General features: G+C 56.7%; 2 protein-coding genes across 8 annotated transcripts in view; one reads left to right on the top strand and one right to left on the bottom strand.

The window, feature by feature from the left end:
* The first annotated feature begins 53 nt into the window (after positions 1-53).
* Positions 54-2,480, top strand: Ndufaf8 (NADH:ubiquinone oxidoreductase complex assembly factor 8). The gene is made up of 3 exons (XM_005332647.5): positions 54-213; positions 322-432; positions 2,234-2,480. Exons 1-3 carry the CDS (start codon positions 130-132, stop codon positions 2,261-2,263), a joined length of 225 nt encoding a protein of 74 aa, XP_005332704.1. The 5' UTR covers positions 54-129; the 3' UTR covers positions 2,264-2,480.
* A 2,393-nt stretch (positions 2,481-4,873) lies between these two features.
* Positions 4,874-13,745, bottom strand: part of Slc38a10 (solute carrier family 38 member 10) — a 41,040-nt gene continuing 32,168 nt past the window's right edge. For 2 of the 7 annotated variants that reach the window (XM_078041451.1, XM_040268353.2), the window contains 7 exons: positions 11,202-11,369; positions 10,420-10,887; positions 9,765-9,884; positions 9,448-9,492; positions 8,664-8,687; positions 6,637-6,810; positions 4,874-6,444 (listed from right to left, as the gene is read on the bottom strand). In XM_078041451.1, the coding sequence (XP_077897577.1) occupies positions 5,345-6,444; positions 6,637-6,810; positions 8,664-8,687; positions 9,448-9,492; positions 9,765-9,884; positions 10,420-10,887; positions 11,202-11,369 (2,099 nt within the window). In that variant the 3' untranslated portion in view covers positions 4,874-5,344. The remainder of the gene's footprint in view (positions 6,445-6,636; positions 6,811-8,663; positions 8,688-9,447; positions 9,493-9,764; positions 9,885-10,419; positions 10,888-11,201; positions 11,370-13,745) is intronic. The other 5 variants (XM_078041452.1, XM_078041453.1, XM_078041454.1 and 2 more) reach the window with 5 other exon arrangements.

Genomic DNA, 13,745 nt, shown 5'->3' with positions numbered 1-13,745 from the left:
GGGGCTCTAGGCCTCCAACCTGGAAGAGTGGGCCAGCTAAGCACGGAAGCGCCGACCGATTTACAGCTGGACGCCGGAAGAGGGCGGGCTTAAGATGGCGGCGCCCTCAGGTGCCCGGAAGAGCCGCTCATGTCGGCGAACGGAGCGGTGTGGGGGCGCGTGCGGAGCCGCCTCCGCGCCTTCCCCGAGCGCTTGGCGGCCTGCGGGGCCGAGGTAAGGAGCCGAGGGCGGGGCCGTGCCTGTGGGGCCAGAAGGGCCGCGCGGGCGGTGGCGGGGGGCGATGGCTGCGGTCAGGCCCCCGACGGCGCCCTCCCCTTGCAGGCCGCAGCGTACGGCAGGTGCGTGCAGGCCTCCACGGCCCCCGGCGGCCGCCTGAGCAAGGACGTCTGCGCGCGGGAGTTCGAGGCCCTGCGGAGCTGCTTTGCGGCCGCGGTAGGTGGGCGCGACCCCAGCCCCAACCCGCCCCAGGGTCGGGTTCTCTCCCTCAGGCCGCGGGGAGGACCGGCGGTGACCGGTGGAAGGCGCTCGCGCCAACTCGCGTTGGCATGTCACCCAGGGCCGTCCTGCCCGAAGGGACCCCAGCGCCGCGCTCCGCGTCCTGTTTGCAGCACGCGCTTGTGGCCGCTGCCCCGCGCCCCCTTCATCGCTGACCATTCCACAAGGAGTCCTGGTCAGTTCTTGGTCCGAGATTTGGTCTGTCTCTGACTCCTCCACCTGCGTCCTTCCTGTTTCTGGGCCTCAGCATCTTCTGGTCCGTGCCATGGGTCTTTATGCAATAAAAGTCCTGTACAAATAGCCACATACTTTAAGGGGAAAGACCAAGGCCCTGGTGAAAGTGGGGTTCGTGGAGGCTGGTGGACTGGGCCACGGTGAATGTTCCAGAACAGGACTGGGAAGCTGTCACCTGCCAATGGGGCTTTTGTTGTTTATTTATTTTTAATTTTTTGTACTGGGGATTGAACCCAGGGCACTTAATCCCTGAGCCACGCCCCTAGCCCTTTTTTTGGCATTTTTTTACTTTAGAGACAGCACCTTGCTAAGTTGCTGAGGCTGGCTTTAGACTCACAATCCTCTGCCTCAGCCTCCTTAGCAACTGGGATTACAGGCACTACTACACGGGGCCCAAAAGGGCTTTAACCACAAGGGTCTTGTGCCATCATTATTCTGGGGTTGCATATACCTTAGGTACCCCTAATTCAGTCTGGGGTCTGAGGTGAGTCATGATGCCAGTGATTACTTGTTTACTGGAAGCTATTAATGCAGGGAATTGGGCCAAAAAAAACCATAGCTGGCTAAGACTCACAGGATTCAGTGAATCCCAAGCAACTTCTTGATGTTTCAGGACTGCCCTAGGCAGAATGGCAGTGGACGAGGAATCTGGTTCCTGTTCTCCTTTTTGGAAGGCTTAGGGAACTCTCTCTTCTTTTAGTTCTTATGGCTTAGCCCCACCATGTGGCCCCTGGACTAGCTGCCCATCCAGAGGCCAGTCACTCACCAGCAGTCGTCCTTTGTTCCTCTCGGCAGCTTCCCAGCCTCACTGCCCTTCAGAGGGGAAAGGCAGCTTTGTGGCAGCTCTGTGTTAGATGAAGAATGGCGTGCTCCTGCTGTTTGTAGGTCTCTGTGGCTGGTCAAGAGCTAACCCTTAGGTTGTCGGCCATCTGTGACCCCCCCCACACACTCTTTTGCCAAGGTCAGGTAAAGGCCTCCCCACAGCAGTCCCTGCATGTGCCCTCACTCACTTGGGCTGGGGCCCCCAGTTGTTTCTCACAGTGAGGAAACCTGCCGATAAGCTGGTTCGGGCCTCTCCTCCCGGTGATCCAAGGCACTTTTACAGGGTTCTACATGAGGTGGAAAGGTCATTGGGCTCAAATTCCTGCTGCATCCTTGGAGCCCTCCCTGTGACCTGGACAAGTGACTTCACCCTCTCTGAACCTAGTGAGAATAGTCTCCCACTGCTGTTGCCCGTGTGTGGGGGAGAGACCAGATGTGTGTGGGCCTGGTGGGGTCTGGTGCAGGTGCTGCTCAGGGGTAGGCAAGTGAGGTCTGTGCTGGCCGTCAGGGTCACTGTGAACAGCTGAACTGGACACCCAGCCCTGGAGTGAGCTCCAGCCAGCTCCCCCAGCACCCATAAGGTATTTGGTAAAATATGGCTTTTATTGTGGTGGGTTTGTTACTTTTGATCCATATCTAGTTTGGAAAAAAGCCACTCAGACAAAACGCTTTTATCTTTCAGGCCAAGAGAACCTTGAAGGGAAGTTCCTAGGAAGGACCCTACACTCTGACCTCCGTCCACCACCACTGGATGGCACACAGCGAACACTCTTGGGCTAGAAGGGGTGGGAGCAGCGAAGTTCTTGGGTGTTGGAGCATGTTTCTTCTCAACAGGTTGAACCTTGGGTGGGCAGGAACTTATTATATGTAAGGATCTGGGTTAGGTTAAGATGTAATCAAGCCAGCAACAAAGACTATTGAATCCTGCAGCTTCAGCTTTATTGTACAGAGTGAGTGGCCTGTGGGCCTTGCCTCCCCCAAGAAGCCATGGAACACTGACACCAGGTCCCCACTTAAGAACCTTCTCCCCAGATGCATTTAACCTGAGTAGTGAAGGAAGCCCCTGAACCTGATAGCCAGTGCCCAGAACACACCAGAGATAACAGTCCAGAGGCACAAGGGGACCCACTCTGCAGATGATTGGACTTAGGAAGAGGGCGGTTCTGACTGCAGCTGCCGAGTACCTGAGCCCAAGGTGCTCTTGAGCACAAGCCTTTTCCAACCCTTCATGGGTTCCCCATCCCATCTCATGGGGACCTTTCTGAAAGGTCTGAAGTGTAACTCTGGCACTCCTGAGGCCACAGGGAAGCCACAGGCCTGAGCATCACTGTGGGGGACCATCCTGTTCACTTGCTGGGCATAGGAGGCATGCTGTCCTTGTCACAGCTTGCACCCCTCAGGGCCCTGGGGCAGAGCAGAGCCAGGATGGGCCCTTTGGCACTGCCTCCTGTGAACTCAAGTCTGTGCTCTGCCTTGCATCTAGACCTTATTTCAAAGCTGAAAGTGCTGAAACTCCTTCCACTTCAAGATGTGGCTTCCAAGAGGGTGTAGTGGCCACTGTGCCAAGGCTTTAGAGAGGCTGGGTCTTGTCCAGAGAGGGACATTGTGCTGGCATGACTCTCCGCTGCTGCTGGGGTGTTGGGACAGGGCAGCCACACATCTCATAAACACTAACTTCTCAAGTGTCCTTTCTCAGATGGAATGGTGACTGCTGCTGCTCACATGACCTGTCTAGGCTTGTACTGTTTCAGGCGTGCTCTGTGTGGCTGCCATAAAAGAATACCAGAGACTCAGCAGTTTATAAAAACCCTTTCTCATTCTGGGGGCTGGAAGTCCAGTGTCAATGGTGTCTTATGAGGGCCCTCTTGCTGCCCTCCTAGCAGGTGGCAAGGTAGGAGCATGTACACCTAGGCACCACCTGAGCTCCCAAGAGCTGTGTTCCTGCCATGGGGGTGACTCGTAACCCAAGCCCCTCTTCGAGGACCGCCTCGGTGCTCTCGTGGCAGGCTCAGGTTATGCCCAGGCAGAAGTCTTGGTTCCCGAGGGAGAGCTGGAGTTCTGTAAAGCCAAATGCTTCTGGGCTCCTGCCCTAGCTCAGGGTGCTGTACACTGACTAGGCAGCACTGTCCCTGCTCTAGGTAGGCACCACTGCCCTGTGGTCTGCCAAGGGCAGCAACTGACTTGGTGGGTGGCTCATTGATGACCCAGTCTGAGAGTTCTGGCCAGAACTACTGGCTGCTCCCAGCAGTCATGTGACCCAGATGGGGTTGGTGCCGAGGAGTCAGAGCCCTGTGCAGAGCTCCACCCAGAGGTCTGCAGTTTCTTGGGGAAGAAGTTCCTGTCCTTACCTGTGGAGGGCTGCTGACTGGAAGGGGCAGATGGACAGCCAGGAGGAAAGTGTTGAGGGGGCAGGTGAGGGCAGTGGCAGCTGTGACATGCCCAGTCATGACCTCCATCCACTGGGGTAGATGGCCCTGACTCTAAGGAGGGCGGGGGCAGGGGGGGAATGGTATGACGTCCAGCAAGGGAAAAAAAACTGGGTGAAGGTAAGATGCAAGAGAAAACTCGCACCCCAGCAATCTTAACCCGTGGAGCTTGATCCCAGGGTCACCCAGAGGGTGCTTCACCACGCCACAGCTGATCTGGAATTGTGAGGAACGAAAGGTGGGAGGTGACCTGGGATCCACACCCTTCTTGAGCAGCGTTCAGCAGGAGTCCCAGCCTGGCCTGCAGAAACTCCACTCCTATTCATTTTCTAGCCATCAGGCTGCCCAATGACGTAAGTTAAAAGATCACAGTAAAATCTAAGGACTTCAGCAGGTGCAGGGTGGCACCACACAGCCCTACTCCCCAGGCTTCCAAGGCCAGGTACAGATATGGTGCTTCCATGACCCAAAGACAAGCCAGGCTCCTTGTCCCTGCATTCCTCAAGTGCCTCCCCCTCCCCCCCGAGGCCAGGAGTGTTAAAGGCACAGAACTAAACCCACACCTCCCTGCCGGAATTCCCAGCCGCAAGGCCCTGGTGGCCACACTGGTAAGGGTGGAAAAGGAATGATGGCCGAGGCAGCCCTAGGCCTGGCCGCGAGCCCACTGCAGGCAATAGCACCTGGTGCAACAGTGCCACTCCACAGCTGGCAAGGCACACTAGGTTGCTCTGGTTGAGGGCATACACGTGCCACAAGCACGAGGCAGCCTCTGGGGCTGCACCTGCCCCATGAGCGTGCGGGTCCTGTGATGTCTGGGTGGGGCACCTCCCCTCCAAGACCCCAGGCCCATCAAATCCTGACTGGATTTTCCTTCACGTGACTCAATGCCAACTTGATTCTTCAGTTATCAGTGGGGATTTTATTTTTTAAAAAAATCTCATCATTAATTAATTTCAAAGAACAGGCCATGAAGTGTGTGGATGATTGACAGGAAGCTCAGATCAGCTACACCCTACCGCTGGCCAAGGCTCACCCCAAGGGCTTTGCCTGCCAGTGGGGAGGCCTCAGCATGCTCAGGGAGGAGCCCCTGGAAGAACAGAGGCCATGGTAGAATGCAGGTGTCACAGAGGCCAAGAGTGGGATCAGCACTGCTTGACTAGGCACAGCAGGCCACAGGTGAGACCCTCTTCCTCTTGAGGACAGCCAGAGCCCACAGCTGCAAAGGCCTAGAGGCCCTGAGAAAGCAGGGAGAATGCCGCAGACAAGGCGGTCCTTCAGGCCTTCCCAGCGCTTGCTAAGGGGCTCAGACAAATACCTGGGAAGAAACAAGTGTGACCTCACACTCACCAGGGACGCACGGCTAGACACTAGCTGGCCTCCTCCAGAGGCAACTGTTTGATTTGCCGGCTGTGAACCACCTGCAGTGCGCCCCCTGCTGCCTGGCGGAGCTGGGTATCCAGGGCACTGCGAAGATCGTTCACCTGGACATCAGGGAGGGGGTTAAAGCTGATGATGACCCCATCCTTTGGGGCTGGCTCCCCCTTGGGATGTGGGGCAAGATCCCGTCGCCGCCTCCGAAGGTCAGAGTCAGCTTGCAGCTTCAGGTCTCGGTTGGGTTTGGGATTGTCTGGCCTCTCAGCCGCAGGAGCAACTATCCTGGGGCTGGGCTCAGGGTCTGGCCTCTGCTTGGGCTCCTGGTTGGCAGTATCTTCCCCAGCTCTTGGCTGCTCATGAGGAGCAGGTACCTGGTCCCCACCAGGGGGCTCCTTTTTTGCCTCCAGGTGACCACCTTGGACCCCCTCAGAGATGGGCTGGGGTTCCTTCTGACCTAGCATGGCTTGGGGCTGAGGGTCCACTCCTGCTGGCCTGCCAGGGGGGTCCACGGCAGGTCCCAGGTCTCGGCTCAACTGCCTGGACTTCATATGAGGGTCCCCAGCCTCTACAACTGCCCCTACCATGGGCCGGTCAGCCTCCTCCTGTGTGTTGGCCCCAGTGGCTGCTGCTTCCTGTCCAGTTTTTTTCCTTTCTTGGGAACCTCCGCCAAAGGTGTCCTGGCTTTGCCTGAAGACCTCCCCAGCAAGATGCTCTTCTGGGCTCCCGGGGGCCCCGGCAGGGTGTGGCTTGGGCGCTGGTTCCAAGTCTTGGGCCACCTTAGGCTCTTTCACAGCCTGGGCCACCTCGGGCACGGCACCTTTCTGTTCCTCTCTCAGCTTGGCCCGGGCTCCCTGCGGCTCTGTGTCAGGTCCTCCACCAGGAGGACCAGCTGGGTCTCTGCCCGCTGCCCCCTCGGGTTTCTCTGGGGAGTGCTGGCCCAGTTCCCGGGGTGGAGCTCGGCGATCCCCTGGAGCTCCAAGTGCAGGCTTCAAGGGCTGTGGAGGGGCATTTTCCATCTTCCCCGCAGGCCCATCTCGGGCCTCCTTATCCTGACCTTTGGGTACACCTACTCCAGGCTCTGGCTGCATGTCTTCTGCAAGTAAAGCTGATGTTAGTTTGGGCCATAGAAACGAATACAAGCTGCTAATGCAGGGACTAAAAAGAACAGACTGCGAGAAGTTAAGAATTACAAATCAAATTAAACTCGCCCTCTAGATTTCAGGCCAGCAAGCCTCAGGTCCAGCCCCAGATGCCTAATGCCCTCCCCCTGCCAGGGCCAGCCTACCAGGCCTGGACTTGTCCTCATCCTCCTGCCTCTGCTGGTGGATCTCCTTGTGCTGCTCCTCGATCACGGCCAGCAGCTTCTCCTGCTGGTCCAGCAGGCGCTTCTGCTGCACTTGCTGCTCTTTGATCACCTGCAGCAGGACAGCGTGGTCCAGCATCTCTGCCCTGCCGGCTTCTGGTGGGGACACACACAGCACACAATCAGGACGCTGGGCTGCCAGACACCTGGTGGGCTGCCAGCATGACGCACCTCAAGGCCCAGAGCTGCAGTGGAGGGCCAGGCCGCCTTCACCTCAACCGCACCAGTGCAGTGAGGGTTCCGCCAGTGAGAGTTACAAGGAGGCCTAGAAACCCGCCCATCACTAGCTGGGTGCCAGCTCCCACCCACAGCCACACCCTGGTGGCCAGGGCCATCCAACCAGTTAGCCCCCCACTGTTGTGGTTCAGACACAACTGCAGCGCCCAGCTCCCTGCCTGGTACTTGCTGAAAAAAAATGCGCCCAGAGAAAAACCAAATTAAGTCTGGGAAGATCAGAAGATCAGCAGTTATCTGGGGTGGGTGGTTTCCCCATTGTTCACACTGTTGTTCTAAGCCAATCACCTAAGAAAATAAGAGACAAGCTAGCTTTTTAAAAAGAATATTGGTGGGGCTGGGGATGTGGCTCAAGCGGTAGTATGCTTGCCTGCCATGTGCGGGGCGCCGGGTTCGATCCTCAGCACCACATACAAATAAAGATGTTGTGTCCACCGAAAACTAAAATATTTTTAAAAAAATATATTGGTACTTTAAAAAGTTTCCTCCAAGGTGAGAATAAACACAGTTTTCCTTTAAGAAGAGCATGGGGGCCAGACCCAGTGAGGCATAGGCCAGTGGCCAGCACATAGCTGTCCTGGACACACAGCAGCCCTGGCACGTAAGGGAGCACACACCCTCAGACGGAAGTGGCCAGCCATGGGATAGCACAGACAGGAGGGGAGGGAGGCTCCAAACGTCCACTTGCACCTGCGCCCTGTTCGTATGCAGAGCCAGGCATCACCAGCAACCACCACTCATGGGGTCAGCAGGGAGCTGGCTTTTTTCTGCAAACCCTTCAGCACAGGGTCACTTGTGGGGAGCAGGCACCTGTGGTTTGTGAAATTTTCACAAGTACTAAAATTGAGAATCTCTGAAAGATGACGGGTTAGGGCTGCCAGGGGAATCCCTCACATCAGACGGAAGAATGCCCAGCAAGGGTCCGGTGTGCCTCACAGACTGGCGGCAGGCCATCCTCCCCAAGAGTGACATGGTGACCGGCTGCAGCAGTTCAGGGCAGCATCCTTCCAGGGGCACTGAGGGTTCCCTGGACACAGCCCTAGGCTTTGCCCTGATCTCCTGTGGGCCAGTGGCAAGGATGCCGAGGCTGAGGACGAGGGGCAGCCCCTACTATCTGCCCAGAGGGAAGGCCACGTAATACAGAGTGGCGCCCACATACCTCCCTTCAGGGAGCTGTCCCCATGGGTTACAGACCAGCCACCTCAGCCACAAGTCTCACGTCACCCTGGCTGTCTCAAGTCATGATGGTCACATGAAGTCCCACTTCTGCTGACAACCTCCTGCCCCTAGGGTGGGTTCCAAGAGTGCAGCCCCCCCCCCCATGCCTGGAGGACCTGGAGGACCAACCCTGGACTCTGCTGGGAGGGACAGGGCAAGGAGGAAAGAGGCCCTTGATGCTGCAGAAGCCCCACGGGACACAAGTCAGACACTGGAGGGGTAAGACCACCCAGCCAGAGCACACCAAAACCAATGGGACCAGGCAGAGGGCTGTGGCTGCCCACATGTGGAGCCCCGTGTGGAATGCATGACACACCCATCTCACAGAAGCCATTCAGTGGTCCTCTGAGGACAGCAGAGCCACAGCAGGGCTGAGAAGAAAGAGTCTCCGACAGCACTGGGTGTTGGGCCCAGCTTGGTGGGCTCCCCAGCCGACGCCACCCGCACGAGGCCCTCCGCGAGCGCACTGCATCCCAACACACTCCTTCAGGTCCTACCTGCTACTATCTTTTTAATTTCAGCTGTTCGTCCCGTTGAGAGGCATATGGAAGAAAGGCAGAATAGGAAACTGTGAAAAGTCTCTTTTCAGAAAGAAAAAAACCAAAGCATCAGATAGGTTTAGATGACAGAGCATAGAAACTGGAACCAATGAGCACAGCCAAACCAACAGAGAGGCAAGAGCCACAGCAAAGGAAAGCCTTCTGAGCAACTCCACACCTGCAGAAACCCACCATGCGCCCAGCTCTGCCTTCCAGGACTTCTGCCACAGGGCCTGCTGGCACCCAGCAGAGCGCAAAGCTGCTCTCCCCCCCACCCTGAGGGTGGCCCTGGAGCACGAGGCAGCACCATGTCCAGAGCAGCTGAGGCTGGTGCCAGGCCGGCCCAGGAGAGCTGAGCAACCCGCTGCCTGCCGTCCCCAAGGACAGTGGGGCCAACCTCCCAGCTGTGTCCTGAGGGAATGGTGACGTGAGTTGGCCGGCCTAGGAGGCAACGTGGCACAGAAGCCTGTCCCTCACCAAAGTCAGCAAGAGGGGCCATCACTAGCAGGCCACTGGGGGCCACCACCTCCTCCTCTGCCAGAGAGCACTTAGGATGAGGTAGGTAGGGTTCAAAGCCAGGAAAGGCATGGCCAAGCTTTAGGGAGCAGGAGACAGTCCTTTACAGCACGAGATGGGCAGGAAGGGACCCTGCGAGGACCACAGGGTCACAACCCCACAAGGCAGCCCCAGGCAAAGCACAGCCTTAAAGCGAGTCTTCACACCTGGGTATGCTAACACCCACCCTGGATGGCTCCAACCCTGAGTGCTGGAAGCAGCGACCTGCCGGCTTTAAGGTAAAATAAAAGGGCAATTTCAAGCCACGAGGCACTACGTACGCAGGTTCTTTTTGAAGGGGAGAAGGGAGATAAAAAAGCACTTCTTCATAGAAGGGCCAGGAGAAAGCCCCAAGGGGGAGACAGAAGAGGGCTGCAGAGGGCACTTCCTTAGAGAAATGGAGGTGAGCAGAAGCTGGGACCTGATGGGCTCCGGGGACCACCCCAACCTCTCCCCATCCTTACCCTGGGGAACTGGGGGGACTGATTGATGCTCAGGCCTTACCCTCCAGCTTGCTGCCCGCTTGGTCTCCACCTGGGCGTTCTGCATCCCTCTGCTCACGAGGCTCTGGCTGCAGGCCGGCCCCAGGAACTGGCCTCTGCGCTAGGAGGGGCGCCTTCCCACCTGCACATACAGGAGGCTCAGGTTTTGCAAAATGCTAGGGGTGGGGGACAAAGGAGGCAGCAGATGTTTCCTAAAACGATTCCCCGACGTGGCTCCCCCCAGCCTGTCAGCAGTTTATATTCAACCTGATGATTACCAGGGAAGTAATAAAAAAATATTTAACAATCTCATAGGCTTGTGGCAGTGAGCCAATGTTAACTACCTTTGCCAATTAAAATGCAAGCCGCGTCCTAACTAGCTCTTAGACGGGCACTTAACAATGTGTTACCTGTCAAGCGCTCCCGAGCCGTCCCCAGTGTGCACCCAGACACACCAGAACAGCGTGGCACCTGACATTTAGTGGTCTGCAAACAACTGTGTGACAGACACTATAGTAGCTGTCAAGCCACCAGATTCTTCCTTCCCCACCAGCTGCTGAAGGGGCTGTTACATTCACACGCTGATCTTGTGAAATGAGAGAGAGTAATCAATCCCTCCTGCCCATTCCCAAGCCCACCCCGCGGGAACTCCCCAAGGTAAGCTGGCTGACACCCACCAGGGCCACTCTCTGCAGGCTTCTCCGTGTGCCCCACAGCACCTCGTGCAGGCTCCCCTCCAGCTGCGGCCAGGACCTTCTGATCTGCAGAGATCACAGCCTGGGGCCCTGGGTGCACATCTCTGTTGCCTGGCCCATACTCGTCCTTCCTAGGCTGGACATCTGGTTGGTCGTTTCCTTCTGGAAGCTTCTGGAGACTTTCGGGAAGACCACCTGCTTCCTCCAGGACCTGGGCCTGTTCAGGTCTTCTCCCTGCCTCTCCCCTCTCAGGCTCCCTCCTCTCTCTCTCTGATTCAGGCAGGGGCAGCGCCATCTGCCCCTTGCCTTCAGGAGCCCCTCCATCCGTGCGTCTGGAAGGCAACTTGTTCTCTCCTGGCCCTTCTCGGTCTTGATCTTCATCCACCACCACCTTGTCATGAGGCACAGGAGGCTCATGGCGGTGGGCCTCACCCATGGGGACAGCAATGCCTGAAAGGACAGGGAGGTTGGGGGGTCAAGCTGAGCAAGCGGTACCCACTTTCACTTCCCAGGGAACCTGAACTGGTTCCAGTTCTCATCAGGGTGAAGCACCCAACAGCACCACCCCCTTGCTAGCCCGCCACGTCAGCCAAGGTCTGACACCACTCTGGAAAGCTACGAGGGAAGCAGTGGCAAGCAGAGAATGGAGAGACCAAGAGTGCAGACGCAGGACCTAAGGCTGGGCCCGGGGAAGCGCGCAGTCTTTAGTGTCCCTCCACGAGGCCTGGAGTCCCACTCTGTTCCCAGTGGCCAGTGCCCCCCACCTTGACCAGGGCGATCAAGTTGTGCGGCCTCTTGCTTCTCCTTGGCATCTTCCTCTCCAGGCACATTCACGGGACCTTTAATCTGGGCCTGCTCCAGGTCCTCCTTCTCCTCGGGCAGCTTTGGCTTCTCCCGGCCATCCTCGGCCATGTTCACTGGGGGATCCTGGACTGTAAACATAGCACAGCAAGCTGAACCACCCTCCACCCAGCTGCCTGTCAATCAGCACAGGGTGGCAGGTGGCTCTCTGGGATCATGACCATATTTCCCAGTCGAGTGCCAGAGCCTCGGCAGCCATTTTTCCCAGCTCAATCATTAACATCTAAATAGCAAAGAAAACTGTCATTTTTCATGTGTATTCATAGCAAAAATATGTCAAAATGCAATTTACACCTAATGGCACAGACCACTCCGTGTAATGCTCGGCCATGACCACCAGGTGGCAGCATGAACCCATGGATGGGCTGTCTACAGAGGGTCCCCTTTGCAGGATGACCTGCCCAAACTCCCCTACCCTTCCTCTAAGGGAAAAATGAGGAGTGCTAACCTGCAATCCTGTGAACATCTTACTGCTGGTGGGGGAAACTCACTTCAAAAGGACAACAGCACAAGGAAAGCTCTTTATTGTCCTAGCGCTGCATCCCACTGCAAGCCACAGTGCAGGGGCCAGCAGGCCACCGAGAGGGGTCCAACAGAGCCCAGGAGGAACCACCTCCACCTAAAATGGCCACTTTCTATGTTTTAGGCGAGCATGGCAGAATCCAAAGAACCAACTAGGGGAAAACAACTCTGGAAATCAGAACCCCTTCCTCCCAGAGGCCCAGGGCCACCTCTGTGCCCCATCCCCGACCAGAATTATCAGGAAAAGGAAGTAAAAGTGTGCCATGGGCCCTGGGCGCATGGGTGCTGTGCTGTGGCCCAGGGACCCATGAGAGGATTCGCCCATGGGCCCATCGGAGGGGAAAATGGGGAGCCGCCTTAGCTCCACATCAGCCTCACGTGGCAGCCGACTGACAGTCAAGGGAAGCAGAACTGGACACACATGAGCCAGGTGTAAAGGTACCGTCCATTTGGGGCTCAAGAGTCCTTAACAAACTGGAGGCTGGCACCTCCTGTGCTGGAATGCCTCTCAGAAAGCTCTACAGCGCCACCAGGTGACAAACTCAGGCAGGTGACAACGCACCAGTCCCCAGCACACAATTAGCTCCCTGGCAGAAGCCCTGTGCATGAACAGGAAGAACCACAGGCCAAGGGGAGCTTCCAGGGCTGGGGCTGTAGCAGTGGCAAAGTGCTTGCCGTGCACGTGGAAGGTACTGGGTTCAATCCTCAGCACCACATTAAAAAAAATAAAGGCATGCTGTTCATCTACATCTATAAGAAAAATTCAAAAAAGGGGCTTCCAGCAGAGTGCAGAGTTGATAAAGGGCTGGGAGGAGGGACAGTAAAACAAAGAGAAGCCCACTCTCCCCAGAACAGGTGCCCCTGAGCAGTGGCTTTCTAGCAGGAGACAAACCTGTTTGTCCTCAGGCTGAGCAGACAGTCAGCTTGGTCACTGACTGGGGCTCTGGGAGGAGCTCCACAGGGCTGGAGCGTTCTGCCTCTGGGCACCACCACTGTGTCCTGTGGTCAGTACACATGGAAAGTATCCCCTCTGTAATGGTGCGGCTATCCCTGCAGCCCACGGACGAGCTCCCACCAGAGCCACATTGGAGACTCGGGACCCAAGGCCTCTGCATGGAGTGGGGACAGGCTCCACCAGTTCTGCTCAGAGCCAGCCTACCCCACTGCTGCCCTCCTCACTGTGACTGTGCTAACCTGCTACCCAGCCTTCTGGGGCTGGGGCTGTGGCTCAGCGGTAGAGCGCTCGCCTAGCATGTGCGAGGCCCTGGGTTCGATCCTCAGCACCACATGAAAATAAATAAATAAAAATAAAAGTATTGTGTCCAACTACAAGTAAAAAATAAATATTAAAAAAAACCCTGGGCTGGGGATGTGGCTCAAGTGGTAGCACGCTCACCTGGCATGCATGCGGCCCGGGTTCTAACCTCAGCACCACATACAAATAAAGACACTGTGTCTGCTGGTAACTAAAAAATAAATATTAAAATTCTCTGTCTTTCTCTGTCTCTCTCTTTAAAAAAAAATTAAAAACCATGGGCTGGGGATGTGGCTCAGGCGGTAGCGTGCTTGCCTGGCGTGCGCAGGGCGCTGGGTTTGACCCTCAACACCACATAAAAATAAAGATATTGTGTCCACCTAAAACTAAAAACTAAAAAAACCTTAAAAACCCGCCTCTGGATGTGGCTGCTACATGAGCCGCAGGGTCAGAGGGCCGACTCCTGATGCTCAGAGGCCTAGGCTGGTGCCCAGGGCCAGCAGTGCAATGTTGGGGTGCCAGCAAGGAGAGGGATGCTGGACCCTCACGCTTTTCTTTACAAGCAGGGTGTCTGCCAGGTGACCAATGGGAAGGGTCAATCTTCAGAGGCAGCAAGGTAGCCCAGGTCAGGAGCTGGCACTGCGTTACATCACCAGACAGGATCTCACTA

This window comes from Ictidomys tridecemlineatus, chromosome 3 (genome assembly GCF_052094955.1).
Source record: "Ictidomys tridecemlineatus isolate mIctTri1 chromosome 3, mIctTri1.hap1, whole genome shotgun sequence".
In the NCBI taxonomy this organism is placed as follows: Eukaryota; Metazoa; Chordata; class Mammalia; order Rodentia; family Sciuridae; genus Ictidomys; species Ictidomys tridecemlineatus.
This window is presented reverse-complemented; position numbering and strand designations above follow the sequence as displayed.